At 43.5% G+C, this 20541-nt stretch overlaps 1 protein-coding gene across 1 annotated transcript; it reads right to left on the reverse strand.

Annotated features, from left to right (window-relative positions):
- Positions 1–18430: 18430 nt before the first annotated feature.
- Positions 18431–20227, reverse strand: LOC117977927 (TP53-target gene 3 protein-like). The gene is made up of 2 exons (XM_055099515.2): positions 19866–20227; positions 18431–19760 (listed from the first exon to the last, which is right to left on the reverse strand). Exons 1-2 carry the CDS (start codon positions 20225–20227, stop codon positions 19724–19726), a joined length of 399 nt encoding a protein of 132 aa, XP_054955490.2. The 3' UTR covers positions 18431–19723.
- Positions 20228–20541: the final 314 nt, after the last annotated feature.

The raw sequence follows: 20541 nt of genomic DNA on the forward strand, positions 1-20541 counted from the left end.
TTTCCATCTGGTCCAGCCCTCTCATCTTGTAGGTGAGGAAACCGAAGGCCTGAGGGAGAAATGACTTGCCAGGAACCCCTGTTAAGGAAAATTAACAAAGTGTGGTTATTAAAGAAGAATTGAGTTGGGAGTCAGACCTGGAGGCCAGCACCCTTGGTTAAGACATTATACCACCTTGAGTCTGGCCTGTTGACTGAGGGTGAGCCGCTCCATCCTCATGTGATTGTGGGGTCTTAACCTCAAGGGGTTTCCTGCAGGAAGAAGCAAATGGGTTTGCTTTCCTAGCTCTGTCCAGTACGTTAGGGACCCTGAGGACTGAAGAGATTCTTGGAGAGCCATCTGGTGTATGTCATGGGTGGGTCTTTTTTGAAGGTCAGTCTGTCCAGTGAGCTGGCTCAGCCCGAATGAACTGTCTTGAATCTTTGGAGTTGTCTGTGTACTTTTAAGGGCTTCTCAGCCTTGCACCAAAAGATCCCCCTGGAAATTAGGTGGGAAAAACCTTAACTTTTGTGGGGCCTTGTGTTTGTCTTAAAAGTTCATGCACATAGCCAGGTGTGGTGGCTCCCACCTGTTATCCTTTCCTGGATCCCTTGAGTCAAGGAGTTTGAGACCAACCTGGACAATATAGTGAGACCCCATCTCTACAAAAAATAAAATATTAGCCAGGGGTGGTTGTGCGCATCTGTAGTCCCAGCTACTACTGTGGCTGAGGCGGGAGGAGCACTTGATCCTGCACTGAGCTCTGATCTCACCAGTGTACTCCAGCCTGGGCCACAGAGCAAGACCGTGACTCAAAAAAAAAAAAAAAAAAGACAAGAAAAATTCTTAAAGATTTTGCATTCTGTCCCACTATCCATTGGTTTTCATGTCAAGATAATGTCAGAAATTCTTTACAATTGCTTCCAGAAGGAGTAGCCTTTTGATCTAGTGCACAGTTGTCCAGTCTTTTGGCTTCTCAGGGCCACATTGGAAGAAGAATGCTCCTGGGCCGCACATAAAATACACTAATGCTAACAACAGCTGATGAGGTTAAAAAAAAAAAAAAAAGGTTTGTGCATAATTTTCATGCTACCCACCACCACAGATACGTGGAAAAGTCCATGTAGTCAAAGGGTTGGACACGGCTGATCTAGTGTCTTGTCGTCCGTTTTGGCTTTCTCCCTGATTCCAGCATGCAGGTAGAGATGTAGAGACATGCTCTCAGGACAGCTGTTGAGATAAAAAAATTTGTTGTCATTTATTCCCAAGCACAGCTGTTTCTCATTGCATTGAAAAAGTCTCCATTCAAACTGCTGTCACATATAAAATCTATTTATGTAAGTCTGTATTTTTCTGTTGTCTTGGCCTTTGTAGGCAGTAGTGTGTTTTAACCGAGCAAACTGTCCTTCCAAATAATGAAGCCGAAGTCAGCCTACCTACTTGCCATTTTTCTTCCCCTTCCATTTTTGTAACCTCAGAATAATTGTAAGAATGAATTAAGATTTGTGTTTAAGGCCAGGCACAGTGTCTCAGGCCTGTAATCTCAGCACTTTGGGAGGCGGAGACAGCTGTATCGCTTGAGCTCAGGAGTTGAAGACCAGCCTGGGCAACATACTGAGACTCGGTCTTGTATAATTTAATTAAAATTGAAAAAAAGAAGAGAAAAAGACCTGTGTTTAAAATTTAAAAAAGGGGGGGGAAGTGTAATGCAAAATGTGGACTCTGCCAGCTATGATTGGGAAAACTAGTTTTTCATACAGCATTATCTGTAGACTTGTATTAGCAGCATACTGGTCATAAGCGTTTTGCTTTCCTCAAATATGATGAGGTAAGCTAATTTAAAGTGTATTGGGGCTTTCTGCTGCGTGGCTTCTGGAGGTGTTGAGTCCCAATTTAGCCAATTAATTTGGGTTTAGTTTTGACATGGATAAAGGAGACCAGCTTCACTCATGGTGTACACACAGTTTTGCCAATAAGGAAAAAAAAAAAGCCACCTGAATGTTCCTACTCATTAGATGCTATCTGGAGAGCTCCTACTCCACCCCCACCAAGGCCCGGGCCATTAAAAAGACTCAATGCAGCCTTTCTGTATCTCATACTGTATTCTGCAAGATACTCCTGTGAAAGAAAGTTGTGCTGCATCAGCCATCTCCCTCCTGAAGATCCCTGCGGATGAGGATTTGTGTTTTGAAAGTTCTGAGAATTCCTGCAACAACAATTCTCAAACTTATTTGTCCATGGGATCTTTTCTTCCACTGAATGTAGTTGGGGAGACACGGCCTTAAGCCTTGAGCAGAGAAAGAGATAAGAAACTGTTGGCTTACTTACAACCAAGTGTTGTGTTTATGTTTTAGGTTTTTATGAAACTGAGGTGCTGTTTGAGGTTCTAAATGAAATTGGGTGGTTGAAGAGAGGCTGGTATCCCTGTAGACTTAGCCAGCCATGAGAAGTTGCCTTTTGTTGAAGGAGGTGTTTTACAAAGGGAAATAGGGTGTTTCCTGGGCATCGCATTAGCAATTAAATACATGTATCAATGAAATGAAATGAAATGATGAGATGATGAAATGATGAAATGATGAAATGAAACGAAATGATGAAATGAAGAAATGAAATAATGAGATGAAATGATGAAATGAAATGATGAAATGGAATGATGAAAAATGATGAAATGATGACAAAATGGTGAAATGAAAAGAAATGAAATAATGAAATGAAATAATGAAGTGAAATGAAATGAAATGATGAAATGACGAAATGAAATGAAAAGATGAAATGATGAATTGAGGAAATGATATGAAATGATGAAATGAAATGATGAAATGAAGTGAATGAAGAAATGATGAAAAAATGAAATTAAATGATGAACTGATGAAATGAAATGATGAGATGAAAAGGTGAAATGAAACGAAATGATTAAATGAAATGAGATGAAAAGATGAAATGAAATGATGAGATGAAATGAAATGATGTGATGAAATGATGAGATGAAGTGAAATGATGAAATGAAATGATGAGATGAAATAAAACAATGAAGGATGATATGATGAGATGAAGTGAAATGATGAAATGATGAAATGTAATGAAATGAAATGGAATGATGAAATGAAATGATGAAATGAAATTGTGAAATGAAATGAGGAAATGAAATGGAATGATGAAATGAAATGAAGTGAAATGATGAAATGATGAAATGAAATGAAAAGATCAAATGGTGAAATGAAGAAATGATATGATGAAATGAAATGATGAAATGAAGTGAAATGATTAAATGATGAAATAATGAAATGAAATGTAATGACGAAATGATGAATTGATGAAATGATCAAATGAAATGAGACGAAAAGATGAAATGAAATGAAATGAGATGAAAAGATGAAATGAGATGAAATGATGAAATGAAACGAGGAGATGAAAAGATGAAATGAGATGAAATGATGAGATGAAATGAAATCATGAGATGATGAAATGATGAGATGAAGTGAAATGATGAAGTGATGAGATGACGAAATGCAACAATGAGAAGAAATGATGAAATAATGAAAGGATGAAATGATGAGATGAAATGATGAAAGGATGAAATGAAATGATGAAATGAGGAAATGAAATGATGAAATGAAATGATGAAATGATGGAATGAAAAGATGAAATGATGATATGAAATGATGACATGAAGTCAAATGATGAAATAAATGAAATGATGAAATGAAATGAGATGAAATGAAATCATGAGATGAAATGATGAAATGAGATGAAGTGAAATGACGAAATGAAATATTGAGATGAAGTGATGAAATGAAACAATGAAATGAAGTGAAATGAAATGTGATGAAATGAAATGAAGTGAAATGATGAAATGATGAAATGATGAAATGAAATGAAAAGATCAAATGGTGAAATGAAGAAATGATATGAAATGATGAAACGAAATGAAGTGATGAAATGAAGTTAAATGATTAAATGATGAAATAATGAAATGAAATGATGAATTGATGAAATGATCAAATGAAATGAGATGAAAAGATGAAATGAAATGAAATGATGAAATGAAATGATGAGATGAAAAGATGAGGTACTTTCATGAACTATATCTTCATACATATTTCCCAACTTGCCTATTCTCTTTCCTTCTCTCTCAGAAATGTTGATAAATTGTAGATTTGTTGTCTAAGTAATCTCATATTTCTCAATGGGGATGTTGATTTTTCTTAATTATTTTATCTTTATTTTTGTCTGACTATGTTGATTCAATAAAACAGTGTTTGAGCTCTGAGATTCTTTTCTCAGTTTAGTCTATTCTGCTGGAAATACTTCTGATTTTATTATAAAATCCTCACAGTAAATCTTGCAGCTCAAAAATTTTTTAGTTTAGATATTTCTTAAGATTGGTATTTTATCTTTCAGGTTTTGAATCATTTAACCGGATTGCTTGGCTTCCTTGGGTTAAGTTTCAACTTTCTTCTCAATCTAAATGAGTTTCCCTGCTCTTTTTTCCATGTCTGTCATTTTAAACAATTCAGACTGTTAAAAACCATCACTGGGGCACTAGTGGGCTCTCTTGAAGGAGACACTCTGGCTTTTTGCATTGCCAGAGATTTTGAGCCAATTCTTTCTCATCTGAGAGAACTGGTATACCTCTAATTGGGGTATAAATTGAGTATAGTCTATTGGCTTTCTTTTTTGAAGGTTTTCAGAGGACTACGACTCTGTACAGTGTCTTTGTTGTTGAATTCTTGCTCTTGGTTTCACAGGGGAAGAATTAGTAAAGTGATTTTTGGTGGTGTAATCTCTACTGTGATCCAGTAGATAGCACTTGAGAGCAGTGGGATGTAGATAGATTCTTTACCATGCAGTTCCTTTGTGTATCTTCTTTATTTGCAACTATGTTCTGTGGTACAGGTCTGTTCATGAGTCTTGAGAGACTCACTTCCAATCACTGGCACTATGCCCATTATTATTACTATCATTATCATTATTGCCATTGTTGTTAGGTGTTTCAAGCTGTGGGGCTTCCTCAGGGAGATGTCTTCTAGAAAAATACCCCGCATCTTTACCATAACAGCCCTGTGGAAGGAGGTGTGCCTAGGGCCCACGCCAGCCTGTGAACCTGTGTGAATCTGGCCTCTCAGTTTCTGAAGAGTGTGGGTTCCTCCCCCATTCAACTGCCCAGCACAGATCCCAGCTTGGCACTCCTGAACCACAGGCCACAGCACTGGAGTGCCACGACTTGCTCATGACTCCCTCTTCCTGATGCTTAGGGCCAGGTTCCAAGTGTGGTGAGGGATCTGAGGGATTTCTGGGCTGCCAGAATGCATTCAGGTGGAGCAAAGCATCCAGGTTGGGTAGCAGAAACTACAATGTATACATGCTTCTCCCAGGAAGCCAGGCAGGGGCCATGTAAGAGGCTGGTGGACAGGAATGCCTACAGGATAGACATGTCCCAGTCCTGCGGGTAAGCAGGACTTGCTTTCTCCCTGCAGTTTAGCTGGGGCCAAAGCCTCTGAGAGAGATAGGCAGCCCCGGAGGTGGGACTTTATGGTTGAGCTCCACCAGACCTGACCCATGCTAAAAAGTCCTGGCTCTGTGCCTGCTACAGCTCCATCTCCATCTACTCTCCAGGGAGATCTCCTTGCCAACTCACATGTCCATGGGGGTGTGGAGCTTCCTGCAGCCAGGATCCCAGTGGTCTGCAGCGAGAGAGAGCAGTCTCCCTGTACCTTTACTCACTTCTTCCCCAGGTGCCACTCAGGGCCAAAAAGCAGTCATAGTGTTCAGGCACCCCATAAGGGCACCCCAGCTTCCTTGCTCTTCAGTCTTAGAAAACGCACCTTTTCTCCATCCACACTATGCATTTTCTCTCCAAATATCTATTCAAACTATGTTGATGTAGTCAAAATTGTGGTCTTTCTCTTTGGGAGCAACACTTCCTGGCTGCATCCAGCAAGCCATCTTGGAAACTCTCTTAAAAGTACTAATGTGGCAATTTCTCCTAAAATTATCTATAAATGCAATGCAATCCCAATCAAAAGCCCAATAACTTTTTTAAATTGGAAACAGAAACTAACATTCTGAAATTCAAGTGAAATCTCAAGGAACCAAGAATAGTCAAAACAATCACAAAAAAAAAGAGATAAAAATGTTCAAAGCTCTAATTTCATAATGAGAAATTTCCTAACATCAAAAGTTACTCACAGTCATGTTACTCAAAACAGTGTGGTACTGGGATAGAGACTACAAACAAATGAAATAAAATAGAGCCCAGAAAGGTATCCTCACATATATGATAAAATAGTTTAACAAGTTGCCAGGGTTATTCAGTGGGAAAAGAAAGTCTTCAGAAAAAAAAAATTTGCTTGGAAAACTAGATATTCACATAATGAAGTATAAAATTGGACTTATACCTTACACTGTATACAAAATGAAATCGAAATGCACCAAAAACCTAAAAGAAAAACTTAAACCTGAACAACTATTAAAAAAAAGATAGGGCAAAATATTCATACCATTAGATGTGGGAATAATTTCTTGCATATGACGCAAGCTCAGTCAACAACAAAATAGATACATGACTTCATCAGTGAATTTGTCTCTCAGATGACACTATCAATAGAGTAACAGGACAACTCTGAATAATAGAACATACTCCATAACAATACTCTAATAATACATCTGGCAAGGTATTAATATAGGGAAAATACAAAGTAAAAAGTTTGAAAATCTTCAACACTCTTCATGATAAAAACATTAAATAAACTGGAAATAGAAAAGATATTGTAAGACATCTATAAAAACCCCACAGCTAACATCATACTTGATGTTAAAAGACAAAATGCTTTCTACCTAAGATCAGAAATAAGACAAAGATGTCTGTTCTCACGACATCTATTCAACATGGTAAAAAAAGCTGTTAGCTAGGAAATTAGGCAAGAACATAAAAGTATTAGTGATTTTAAAGCAAATACACACATAGCACCCAGGCATAAATACAAAAGCAGACTTTTCACTGCACATAAAGGTGGATACACGCAGACAAAGACACACAAGCTTGCTAACTGTCAGAGTTAGCAGCTGAAACACACAAATAAATGCTCAGAGAGACACCCAGTTTAGACCTCTGCTCTCTTTACCACACTCTCCTCCCAAATTAGCAGTAACCACTATCTTACACATTGTTTATTTTACTTGTATTATATATTTATTCTTTCCTAGAATATCAGCTTCAAGTGGGCAGAATTATTTGTTTTGTTTTAGTCATTGCAGCACCTCCCAGAACATCTGCTACACAGGGCAAGATTAATACATAATAAATCACTGGGCTCAAATTCACACAACTATACACAGTGCTTTTCCATGAACCTCATCATAGGCCCACATAAACTTGATTTGCACAAAATGAGTTTTTCTTAACTCGATCCTATGTGGCAGGGTGGTGTCTTCTGAACTCCAAACAAATTCCTAAAGGTTAGCTGACTCAAATGAATTGAAAATGTAAGTCCACACAAAAACCTGCACAAAAAAGTTTACAGCAATATTAATTGTAGTTTTCACAAAACTTGGAAGCAACCAAGATCATGTATTCACCAAGGTCAGAGGTACAAAATTATTATACAAAAATCAATTCTACTTCTATACACTTGCAATGAAATATCTAATAATGCAGTTGAGGCAAAAACAAATCCATTTACAATAGCAATTAAATAATAAATACATAGAAATAAATTTTTAAAAATGTGAAAGAAACTTGTAATCTGAAAACTACAAACCTTATCGAAAGAGGTTGAAGATCTAAATAAATGAGAAACCATTCCATGTTTATGAATCAGTAGGTTTAATACATTATGATGACAATAACTCCCCAAACAGTCTACATCCAGTACAATTAGATTCAGTACAATTAGAATTCAAGGTGACTACCATGTAAAAACTGAAGCACTGATGCTGAAATTCATATAAAATTAAAAGGGACTAAGAATATCTTTAAAAATCTTTAAAAAGATGCCAAATAAGAGGACTCACAAATTACAACTTCAAAATTTGCCTCAAAGCAACCTTAATCAAGATGGTGTAGTAACGACGCAAGGAAAGTCATTTAGATCAATGAAATACAACTGAGAGCCCAGAGAGAGTAAAATCAGCAAAATGGCAAGAATGTACAGCTCCAAACACCTGCTCCTCCACAGAAACAGGGAAAAACAAGCAGAACTGTCAGAAATGATGTTGTAAAACCTGTTGAAAGCCATCGAGTTGTACAGCAACCATGTAAATACAAAATCAAGAAAAACAATGAAGAACAGGAGAAAAGCCTCGTGGACTTTTTACACGTCCTTGCCCAAATCCTTCCCTTACTTGATGGCAGTCTTAAAAACAACATCCTGAGTTGCCAGTATGGGCCTCTGCTCAGTGGTTCCAGAGGGAAAAGAGGAGGTCTTACTTGCAAAGTATTGTGTTGTTACATTAAAATCTGTATTAGGGCTATCCAAAGGTCTGAAACAAGGCTCTCTTTTTTCTCTAAGTCAGAAAAAAATCAGTTTAAAAAATTGGCACGAGTTACTTGGGAGTATTCTAAGGAAACTGAAAGCCAGCAGCCCCCTGGAGAACAGATTACAGACGACACATACAATAGGTCACATAAAGCCAAGAATAAAAAGCTAACGTGAGATTTTTTTTTTGTTTTACAAATTAGGCTATTAAAAAGCACCCAGGTATACTGGCAAATTGACAAAGCACTCTGTGCATAACCACAAAAAACACATTTTCTTAAAGACCCAAGAAGACCCCCATTTTCAGCACTGGCTGACCTTCAGGCTCAGCTCAGCAGAAAGTGAAGACTGAAGCAAAGTTTTCAACAGTCTGCATATGTGTTAAAGGAATGCCCCAGCCCAGAGCCATCCACAAAAACTGGAAGAATCCATCAGTTTGTCTTTGTCTCAGTTTTGTCATGTAGACCTTTGTGACACACAGATCTATATACAATGAAAATGACAAATTTCTAATGAAAGAGCCATGAAAGATCACAAAAGTTCTTAATAAATAGAAAGACATTTAATGTGCATGAATATAAAATCTCAGTATGGTCAAGATGTAATTTCTCCCCAATTTGAGTTATAGGCAAGAGAGTCACATCATCTGGGTGATTGGCCAAACATAGGTCACAATCCCTTCCATTGACAGGTCCCAAAAAAGGAGTTACATCACCTAGGTGCTCAGCTCTGAGATGTGTCACAACACTGCCCAATACAGGCAGGGCACAGGCAGAAGAGTCACATTTCCTGGGTGCTTGGCCCAGTGGTATGTCACATTTCCTTATGTAGGAAGGGCACACGTAGCAAAAGAGAGTCACATTACCTAGGTACTGTGCTAGAGCTATCAGTCTCTGTGTCGTTCAATGTGAGAGTTATGATCTCTTTAGACATCCACGTAACAGAGCCTCAACTCCTTCATCCTCAGATGTAAAGGCTAGTGAAGACCAAATAAGCCTTGAAAGGTAATTCCCCTAAAAAGGCAGAATGTCTTAGGCTTTGGCCTCTCCCCTTCAAGCACAACGAGATCATAAACTCTCTTTTGACTTCTCACTATGCCCAGCACTGGAACAAGGCTCCTGACTCCACACCCTCACCTTTCCACCCTTGTACCTTCACTGGGCAGACAAGAGACGAGAAGACCTGAACTCTGGGACAGTCTGGGGAGAAAAGAATCCAAAAAGGGTTGAGGCGGCAAGGGCTGAGCTCCCATGGGTGCCCCGGCCCAAAGGTGCAGGTCCAGGCTGCTTTCCAGGTGGCATTCAGTGCAGGTTCTTCAATGCCACTGGAAGGCATGAAAAACCCACTGTAGCTGCTGCTTCTTCCTTTTCTTAAGCTCTGAAAATGCAAATGCTTTTTCAAGGTTTTCAGATATGCCCAGGTACCCCCAACTGAAAAGGAGGATAATGGCATTGTTCATCATGGCTTATTGTCTTGCCCAGGCAGGAGCCAGCCCCTGACTCGCCAATCCAGCTGCCCCAGGCTGGAGGTGATCCTGTCGAGCCTCCTCCCTGCAACTCCACTCCTCTTTTTTCTCTTCCTCAACCACCGGCATACTTTTGGTCATCCTCCTTGTTGTCACAATGGGGGCATGATACCATAAAGACCTGGGAACCTCAATGATCTCAGGTCCCGCAGGGGTCAGGTGAGCATATAGGAAGTCCAGAAGGACAGTCATCTGCCACCTCCAGTTAAAAAAGAACAAAACCCTCGCACTCCAGGAATGAGTCAAGAACCCAGCGAAGGCCACAGGTCTAGCCCACAACCACCTGGGTATGTGGGGTCCTCCAAGGCTCACGCGTGTGTCCTGCAGGCTGGAGCCCATGCGAGGGTCTGCAGTCTCTGTTCTGGATGGGGAACTACTGCTTCAGCTGGTTACCCAGGTGTCCCCGATGGGGAAAGGAAGGAAATGGTGAGAATCCTCAGCACAGCGGATCACATCACCCTGGCAGAGACCAGTCCTGCCTGCGTATGGCACCAGCAGCCACAGGCTAGAGGCAGTCATGTCAGGCCTCCTCCATATAGCATCTCTCCTGCTTTTTTTTCAAACGGCCCTAATCACTTAATTTGGTCATCTTCCCTGTCACAATGGGGCACCTGGCGCTATAGACACTTGGGAAACACACAGATCTGGGGTCCTACAGTGTCCAGGTGAAGACGCCGGGAGTCAGAGAGGAAAGTCTTTTGAAGCCTCCAAAAGGAATGCACAGGACTCCACTTGAAGAGGTGGGGTGCCCAGTGGCGGATACAGGCCCCACACATCACAGCAGTAAACAGGTAAGGCGCTCCCTGGCCCGTGCCTGTTTCCTGGAAACTGGAGCCATGCCCAGGCTGGGAGTCACCATTCCAGACACTGAATAAGCTGTTGGGCTGGCTGCCTCACCCAGCACCCGGCCACACCAGAGAGAATCTTGGATGCTGCTTTCCCACAGGCTCTAGTGCCTTCCAAGTTAGGCCACCCTAATAACACTTCTCCCACAGGGACTCCACGGTGTCCAGCTCTCCAGCCTGGGGTTTCTCATCACCCAGTGATTCCAAAAGAAACGATCTACAATGGCATGACTAAGTTCCAGAAACAAATAAACAAAATACTGAGGGAAGCCCGTTGGTCACTTTGATTCTTCAAAGGTGACAATTGTCCCTCCCTGAAATCTTAAGAGTGCATGAACAGGCTATTCTAATGTAAATGAAATTCACACTACAACTGATTGAAAGATGATTCTGTTTCCAAGGTACTTTGTATTCTCAAATTGCATCTGCTTACCCTGGCCCCCTCAAAATGGAAGAGTGATGACTATTTGTCTTCGTAGCACTGTGGGGACACAGAGCCTTAAATGGAAGAGTGTCAAAAGCAACATTCCATAAAGGGCTGTCACTTCCAATTTTCAAGCAAGGTTGGAAACCAACCATGACGTATGAAACACTGTTGGCCAAAGTGCACAATTAGTAATACAAAATGAATAATATAAACTATTGTAAATACGTGTGGACATCATGGCAATTTGGACATCAAAAAACACTGCCAATTTCAGAAAGAGGAAGCTGTAAAATCATGGCTGTTAGGAAGCTTAACTTCTGTGTACTAGAACCTATCAAAATTAAATTTCTCCATGTCAATCCGTCCAAACAAACATTGAGATGTTTATTTCTATATAATTCCTATTGAATCCTACTGGGCAGGACCCTTCTGGCCCCATCCTCACAGCACTGGTGCAGTGAAACTGCACTTGCTCCTGCTTCCCCCTATATTGTTAGGAGTGGAAATATTTAGTAACAGGGTGGATTGGGAGGCTACTGAGGCCTCCTGCGTGGGTGGGTCAGGTCTCCTGCAGCCCAAACCTTTCTACAATAAATAAGTTATAGGTAAAATTAGAAAAAAATTAAAAAATGGAACTCATTCTGTTTCTTTGCTCACCACAAAGAGAAACACAGCATCTAGAGATGTCTGTTGGAGCCAGGCTTGTCCTGGGAAAGTAAGAAGTGCTGAGCAGGAGCCCTGGGGATGGAGGGCAGGTGAGATGGGGCTCCCAGGAAGATGCAGCCAAGCCTGGCTCACTCAGGCTGGCAGGGGCCCTCTGAAGGCCAGGAAAGTTGGCCCAGGACACTGAAACTCAAGTGGCTCATCTGGGCCAAAGATCTGACCAGGTCGCACTGAATCTCATCAGCCCTGCCAACTGGAGGTCTGATCAGCCTTGAAGATCTTGCTCACTGGAGGCAGACAGCTGGTGGATGGGTCAGGAGAGCTGCCTACTGCCAATGCAGGAGTCCACTCAGTGTAGGCCCGCTGCCCCACTCAGTGGCCTGGATAACCTGCTGGGGCTGCAGCTTCTTCCAGTTTTTGAGCAATAGGGGCATGCATCATTTCCGAAGGTTTTCAGGCAATCCCTGGTGACCTCTGGCAGGGGGTGGTTATCTTGGCAATCTCCAGCAGGGCCTATGGACTTGCTCCCAGGCAACACCCAGCAATCCCCGTGCCCACCCAGGCACTAAGCATTTGTGGTGGGGCTTTCTGGAAGCTCGCCTTCTCCTGCTGGCTCTTCATTTTCCCCACCCCGGTACTTCTGGCCATTCTCCCTGTCATCATCACAATGAGACAGCTGGGTGCTGGAGACTCAGAAACTGCCATGCAGACCTTGAGTCCTTCCCAGGCCCAGCCAACAGGGCAGAGAATCCAGGAGAAAAGTCATTTTCACCTCCTGAAGGACCAGAGCTGACCAGGCACCTAGAAGCTGTGCCCCACTGCAGGCTGCCAGTGGAGCTCATGACAAGGCTGGAACATGAAGCACTCCCTTGTCTGTCCTTTTTTCCTGAAGGCTGCGGCTTGCCCGGCCAATGTCACCCTTCAGGACAGGGAATCAGAGCTTTGCATGGCTGCCTTACCTCACCAGGGCAGCGCCACAGAGAATCATGGCTGAGGCTTTCCTGTGGGCTGCAGTGCCTGCCCCTTTAGGGTCCCCACAAAAACACCTTTCCTGGAAATAATCCACCGTGTCCTGCTTGCCAGCCTAGGCTTCCTCATCAGTTGGTGATTTCAATGAAAACAAACGACAGTGGAATGAACAAGTTCTAAATCAGGAACACACAAAGAATCTGTGGAAAGTCCATTTGTCATCTAGATTTTTAAAAGATACACATTTTTCCTTCTTGTTATATTCAGTAGTGCATGAAGCCAATATTATAATAGATGTGCAACTCACACTAAAGCTGACTAAAGGGTGAATTCTTATTCTAAGGTAGTTTGTGGTCTCAAATTTATCTGTTCCCACCCCCAGGACCCCATTAAAACTGAATAATTATCATTGAGAGCAGATGTAGAAAGAAACTAGCAGATGTAGAGCAAAGAGTTCTCAACAGAACGTCCCTTCTAATAGAAAGCAACCCAGGAATTCACTTCTCTTTAACAAAGAGCAGCCTGGAAAATTGGGCTGCAATCATACAAAAGGAAGCCGGAAGCTTGTGTGGGCAGGGATGCCTGCAGCTGCATGGGTAGAAATGACCACCTTGGGCCAGACATATCCAACATGGGGGGCCCCACCCCTCTTTGTAGCATATGCACAGTAGAAAAGAGATAAGCAACTTGGAGTAGCTCAGGCTGAGAATCTGCCTGCATAATAAAAGGTTGGGGTGTGAGCTGCCAGAGATTCATGCTCTAAGCAGATGACACACCTGGTCCTAACCAGTTTTTCATGCCCTATGTGGATAACATACCCCCTCCCACTAGCTCATCTATAAAAACACTTGTATTTCACTGCAGAATGGCAACTCTTTTTTTCTGGATCCCTCTCTGCAGCAGAGAGCTGTTCTCTTTTTCTCACCCATTAAACTTTTGCTCTAACCTCACCTTTGGCATATCTGTGTCCTTGATTTCCTCGGTCCTGACACCAAGAAGTTCAGGTGTAACCCCAGAAGACAAGGCCAGTTTATCATGACTTGTCTCATTGCCTCTTGGGACATAGAAACGTCAATGAAAATGTGTCCAAAAGGACATTTCATAAAGTGCTCTCTCTTCCAATCTTCAAGCAATGTGGGACTATCCATCATGTATAAAAAACTTGTGGCTGAAATGCACAATTTCTAGTACAAAAATGAATGCTATAAATTACTCTATGTATGTGTATTATGGCCATTCAGACATTGTCACACATTGCCACATTTAGATAGAAGAACCTGTGAACTTGTGGCTGTTAGGAAGCTTAACTTGTGCATACTGTCACCTATGAAAGTTAGTTTTCCCTGCGTTTCTTGAAACCAACCTTGAAATGTCCATCTTGTACACAATTTCTATTTATCCCCAGTGAGGTTCACCCATCTGGCCCTGCCCTTACAGCCCTGGTACCAATGGAATTGCACTTGCTTATGCTTCTTCAAATTTTCTTGAGGTCATAAACATTTAGTGACAGAGTGGAATGAGAAGGTACTGAAGCAAGGGCTGATGCCTTCTGGGTAGATGCGTAGAGATCTCCTGCAGCCTGGATATCTTCAAAATAAGTAGGTTATAGGTCAAGTTAGAGAAAAAATAATACTCTTTCTTTGAACACCACAAAGAGAAAAGCACTGGATCTAGATGTGTCTGTGAAGCCAGGCTTGTCCTGGGAAAGTGAGAAGAGCTGAGCAGGAGCCCTGGCAATGGAGGGTGGGTGAGATGTGGTCCCCACGGAGAGACCACTAGGGTCAGGGCTTGGTACAGTGAGGCTGGCAGGGACCTTCGGAAGGCAAGGGAAGATGGCCAAGGACACAAGGCTGAAGCAACCCATCTGAGCCAAAGATCTGTTTAGGTCCTTCTGAATCTCAGCAGCCTTGCCAAGGAAGGCATGATTACCCATGGGTATCAGAGACACTGGAGGCTGGCAGCTGGTGGGTGGGCCAGGAGGCCTGACTACTGCACAGGTGTGATTTCACTGGCAGGCCAACTGCAGGGAGTGGATAAAGAGAGAGCTCTGTGTGGGAATCTCTCTCGGTGGATCATCGGAGAGGTAAAGTCTTCTTCATAGCCTCAAACCCAATTTGTGGGATAGCAATTCCAGTGAAGCTGGGACAAGCTGGCACTGCTCAACCAGGCCTCCCAAGATACCAGGTTTCTTTCCACCACAGCTGGGCCTGGATTGGGATGTGAACATCTATCCCAGAGTCCAGAGGATGGGACCCTGGTCAGTGATGGTGCTGGTGTGTGGTGTGAAGCCAGGTAGGGCAGACTCTTCAGGTGGGAGGAGAAGCCAGCCTCTCCTGTGGGCTCCTGGGCAAGTCAACACCCTCTTTGGGCCTGTCTCCTCAACTGGAAAATGCAGAAAGCCTGTTGTGCAGGCCTCACAGGGTCATGATAAGGGGCAAAGGATGAAGGAAACTTCAGAATTCTTGTGCCCACCTCTTCCTGAGAGGGATGATGATGAGAACAATGGTGATAGCCACATGCAACTGAGTCCTCAGGAGGTACCGTGAGGAAGGTGTTGTTCTCATCACACTTCCTAGATGAAAAAACAGTTTCAGGAAGGCCTGGCTGCATGCCCAAGGTTACACACACAGTGAGTGTTAAAGCTGGGAGTAAATCTAGAATCAGGGCTCACTGGAGCTGGTGGGAGCATTACACCAGCTGACTCAGGCAGTTATCCAAGATCTGAGGTCGCTGGGGCTGGAGTGTAACTGTGAGACAGGCACAGTCTCACTGACCCTGTTTCTGACTCTACTAGGTAGGAACTTTTTAAAGAGTCCAGATGGGGCTGCAGCAGCAGGTGAATTGGCCTATGGTAGGGAGGGGCTCCAGAGAGTCAAGGACAGGGCTCCTCCCTCCCAGCTGGAGTTCTCCACATCAAGAGACCAGGGTGTCTTCCTCCTCCAGCCCTGCCCTCCTGTGGCCACAGTGCTTGGAATGCCTTCATTAGAGAGACTAGAGAAAGGGCCTGGGAGAGCTAGGCTCAGAGTAGATTAGACGAAGAGTGAGGGTGGGGATGATCTGACTTTGTGACTTATTAAAATCTTTGGAGGTCAGCTGTGGAAAGAGGAGGGAAAGATTTTGGGCAAGGAGGTGAAAGGTCCTTGGATGCTCTGAGTGAGAGACTTGGGTACGGGGGTCAAGGAGAAATAGGTTGGTGAGAGTTCAAAGGAGAGGTCTTGTGCAGTTAGCTGAGAATTGGTGCTCATCACTGCTACCACCTTGATAACACAGGCTGCTGTGCCCCCACTCCCCTCCCCCCCACCCCCCGCCCCGGGCAAACTTCTCAACAACCTGCAGATGCTGGAAATTGCCATAGAGGATTATATAGATGTGAGTGAGACTGGGGCAGGCAGGCAGGGTGGGGACCAGGATCCTGAAGCTTGCGAGGACAGAGTCCTGGACTGAATCCTGAGACTGCAGCACTCAGCAAACCCCTTTCCTGAGAGCCTACCAGATGCCCCTGTAAATGGCAGTGTCAGTTCCGTCTTATCTATGAGTGACGGAGCCTCCAGCAAAGACACCAGTTCCTGTTCCTTGAGTAGTAAAGCTGCAGAGCTAAGTCTCAGTCTCTGCCTTAGCTGGTACCCATTGCGGAAGAGAGAAATTGGGCCCCTCCTAAGACAGGCAGGTCCTAAATTGTTGAGTAACTTCTTTGTTTCCAAGGCCTTTGTCTCCCTGTCTATCATCACAGAGAATCAGGGAGAAAGGTCACTGAGCCTCAGTGTCCCTTCTGTGGAGCCCAGAACCTGATGAAGGTCCAAGTCCTGTTTTATGCACATGCTCTGACCCTGGTGGCCCTGGTGGTGGTGCAGCATGAGAAGTATAAGGGATGAGGTCTAGTCCTGTGGCAGGAAGCCTTTCTCATGAATCTTGGCTGTCTACCTCCTAAGAACATATAATCAACACTAATAAAGGAAGAAGGTGAGCAGCTGGCGCTGTCGCTTTGAGGGAGGGTGGGGATGTGAAAGTCAGACACCACCCTGAGGAAGACACTCCTTGGCTCCATCCTCTGCATCTTAGATTTATTCGGAAGGTTTGATACACAGAGAAGCAGGAGACCCATCCCAATGGAGGGTTTGATTAGGGGAATAGAATCAATGATAAACTCCTAGAGGAGGGACTGTTTATATCCAACTCTGAGAACAGGTTGGGGCTACATGGGATTGGAGGGGAGGGTAGGACCCCTTAAGAGAAAGGCCCTATAAATTGTCCCTACCCCCTCACACCCCCACAAGTTCCCTTTGTCATCTTCCACCCAGGACCTGTCAGAATCCTGCCCTTCCTTCTGTCTCCAGATCAAAGTCCTCCAGGAAGTGCAGCTGCTTCAGTGACAAGAGGTAATTGTCATCTTCTGACTGAGGAGGAATTTGGGGTTTGGTTCCAGTGCATGAAGCTGCACAGTCAGAATAAAAGATGAGGGCCTAGCAGATTAGCAAAGACTAGGAGAAGACTCTATCCTGTGGCCAGCTTCAGAGAACCTGGGGCCATAGCTCCCTGGTCACCATTAGGCCTTGCTGCATGGGGACCCCTGGGCAGGCAGTGGGAAGCCTGAGGTGTGGCTCCTGGTAGCCTCACAGCTGCCACTATTTTCTGAAGCTCCTACTTGTTTTGTCAGATAGGCCCCTATTCCTGCAGGCCAGCAACACCCTCAAGACCAAGAACAGGCCATGGTGAATCTCAGGGCCATTGAGTGCCTGGGCTGGCAGGGGCAGAGTGCCTCAGGGCTCAGTGACATTTGGCCTGAGTGTTGGCTTTGGGAGTCAGACAGCTGCACTGGGCTCCCAGCTTCACCATGACCAGTAATGTGTCTGGGGCCGGGGCCTCCGTGCTCTAAAACTTGAGACACCATAGTGATAAATTTTACACACCCTTCTAACTGCTTTTTCTTTTTTATCTATCTTTCTCTATAATCACCATATACTACTGATCTCTGTGTTTATTTAAATTAATAAGTATGTTATACAGTGTGTATTATTCTTCCTCGTGATTTCTTTACTACATTGTATGATTCCACTCATATGAGGTACTTACAGTAGTTACATTCATAGAAACTCAAAGTAGAAGAGTAGTTCCTAGAGGCCAAAAGGAAGGTAATGGGAACAGAGTTTGAGTTTTGCAAAAGGAACAAATTTCCCTATGAATGTGGATGATGGTTGTAGAACAATGTGAGTGTGATTAATTCCTCTGTCCTGCACTTTTAAAAATTGTTAAAATGGTTAATTTTATGTATATTTTACCACAATGTAAAAAAAGGACTTTTTTAAATGAACAAACTGTAGATATCTGTAACAGCATAAATATCACAAATATAATATCGCATTTAAAAATTGATGTAAAAGTATCCATACTGTGTAATTTTTTATATTACACTCAAAAATCAAAACTGAGGTTCTGGCTTCCACTAATGATGAAGTAGCTAACTGAACTAACACTCTCACACAGAAAAATGATGAATCCTGGGTAAATTATTATATATCATTATGGAAACACTTCTATATACAATACATACATGAAATATGTGTATATAAAAACTGAATGCATATTTTGGCTATGCCTTCCATAGGAGAGATAAGTATTGAAGATAGAATCCAGCCCATTTAACACCCTCTTTTAAAAACAACACTCTTCACAGGGACAAAACAGAATCCAGTCTTTTTAATCCAGTCTTGTATAGAGTCCCCAGGGCACAATTTCCAATTCAAGAGATGCATGAAGACACGTGAAAATGTAATAAATACACAAGATAAAAAGCAGGCAGTAGCCATCTCCAAGATATCCAAGATGTAAACGGCAGACAAGAATTTGAAGGCAGCTATTATAAACACGCTCGTGAGGGCAAAGGAAAATACTCTCATAAATGAATAGATGTGAAACATCAGCAGAGAAAAAATAGCCATATAAAAAATGGGAAATAAAAATAATAATTTTGAGCTTTTCTATAGTTCAGAAACAGAGACATAGCAATATAATTTATCCAATCTGAGGACAGAAAAAAAAAGAAGTTTAAAGAAAATGAACAGAGCCTTACAGACCTGTGGGATGACTGAGTCTGAGAAAAGGTGAGAGATAGAAAAAATCAAATGGAGTATAAAAGTAAATCAACAAAATTTAAAGAAAATAAACACAGCCTTAGAGACCCATGGAATTACTGAGTCTGAGGAGAGGAGACAGAAGAATTAGATGGGTTGCAAAAATAAATCAATAACTAACAGCTGCAAACTTGCAAAAATTGTTCAAAAACCTATTTTTTTTTTTTTTTATCTAAAGATCCACGAACCCCCCACAAAAGTACAAATAAAACCATACCAAGGCCATATTGCGATTTAGGAAAGTAGCAGGCAGGACTTTCAATGGACTTGATATGATTTATCATTTTTACTATTTGTAAGAATGGAAATAAGTTCTTAAGAGTTTTTGTCTTGGAGAAAGTCTGACGTGAGGGACAAACGACAGTTATTAAAGGCAGATGACTTTCCAGACTTGTCTTAAATGTTCCATTCTTTACCTTAGAACTTATTTAAATTTGTTTCTTCCAAATACTGCAGTAATATTGATGCTCCAGAGAGATGTCCCACGGAGATTCTGCTCTTGTGCGTCTGCCCTGCACGGAGCTGAGGATGGGCAAGAATAGGGGCGCGGTGCGGCCAACGTCCGGCGGAGGATCGTTACCACGGCAACGCTGCTGTGGAGGCCATGAAAGGCGAACGGCCCTTTGTTGGCTGACAGGAAATCGAGACACTCGTGAGGGGGCTTCTTGAGGCGATCCCAAGAGGCCTGAGAACTGCCACATCCGCGGCCCTTAACCCAACCCTAGGGACGGGCCGCACTGCGCATGTCTGAAAGGGAGTGACAAGAGGAGGAGCGAAGGAGGGTGGGGCTGAGGAGGAGGCGGGGTGAGAAAAGGGGAGGGTCGCGCCCAACGCTTGTCTGAGGAGCGTTACCTTGACAACCCTGCCGCGGAGGCAGTGAGAGGCCACCGGCCCTTTGTTGATCTGCAAGGTATCAAACTTCGAACATGACAAGCGTAAAAGCCTGCAGCTCGAGGAGACAGGGTGTCACAATTACCAGGTGAAACTAGCCGCCCTAGCTCCAATGTCTCCTCAGCAGGAGAGATTTGGAAACAGCAAGGCTCCTCTCCGCAGGGCGAAACTGCTGGGCTGCGAAAGGCGGGACAGGGAGCGGAACGGTCTTCAACCGTTCCGGGAGTTCTGGTGTCTGGTCCGCTCCCGGCTGTTGGTCGTAGGGCAGAGGGTCTAGGATGCCAGCTGGCTGCGGGCTGGGAGATGCAGGGTGAGGCGCGCATCGCGGTGCATACGGGGAGTTGTAGTCTCTCCACCGTTCCCCACGGTGGATGGTGGGGCTACAGGAGGACAATCCCAGACTGAGACAGCAGCGGAGGCGGGGCGCGGCCGTGCAGGGAGGGGGAGGGCGGTGTAGGCGGCTTCGTTTACCAAGCTTGCTGGCCATTGATTTCATGCCAAACCCTCGCCAAGGGGATTAAATCAGGAGAGGAACTTGAAGGGCAGGCCTGGTCTCGCCAGTGAGGAGGATGTGTTGTTGGGAAGTGCACCCCGCCTTTGCCTAAATCGGGAGTGTCTGGTCCTCACTCACGCAACT

The sequence above is a fragment of the Pan paniscus genome, chromosome 18 (assembly GCF_029289425.2).
Source record: "Pan paniscus chromosome 18, NHGRI_mPanPan1-v2.0_pri, whole genome shotgun sequence".
NCBI lineage: Eukaryota > Metazoa > Chordata > Mammalia > Primates > Hominidae > Pan > Pan paniscus.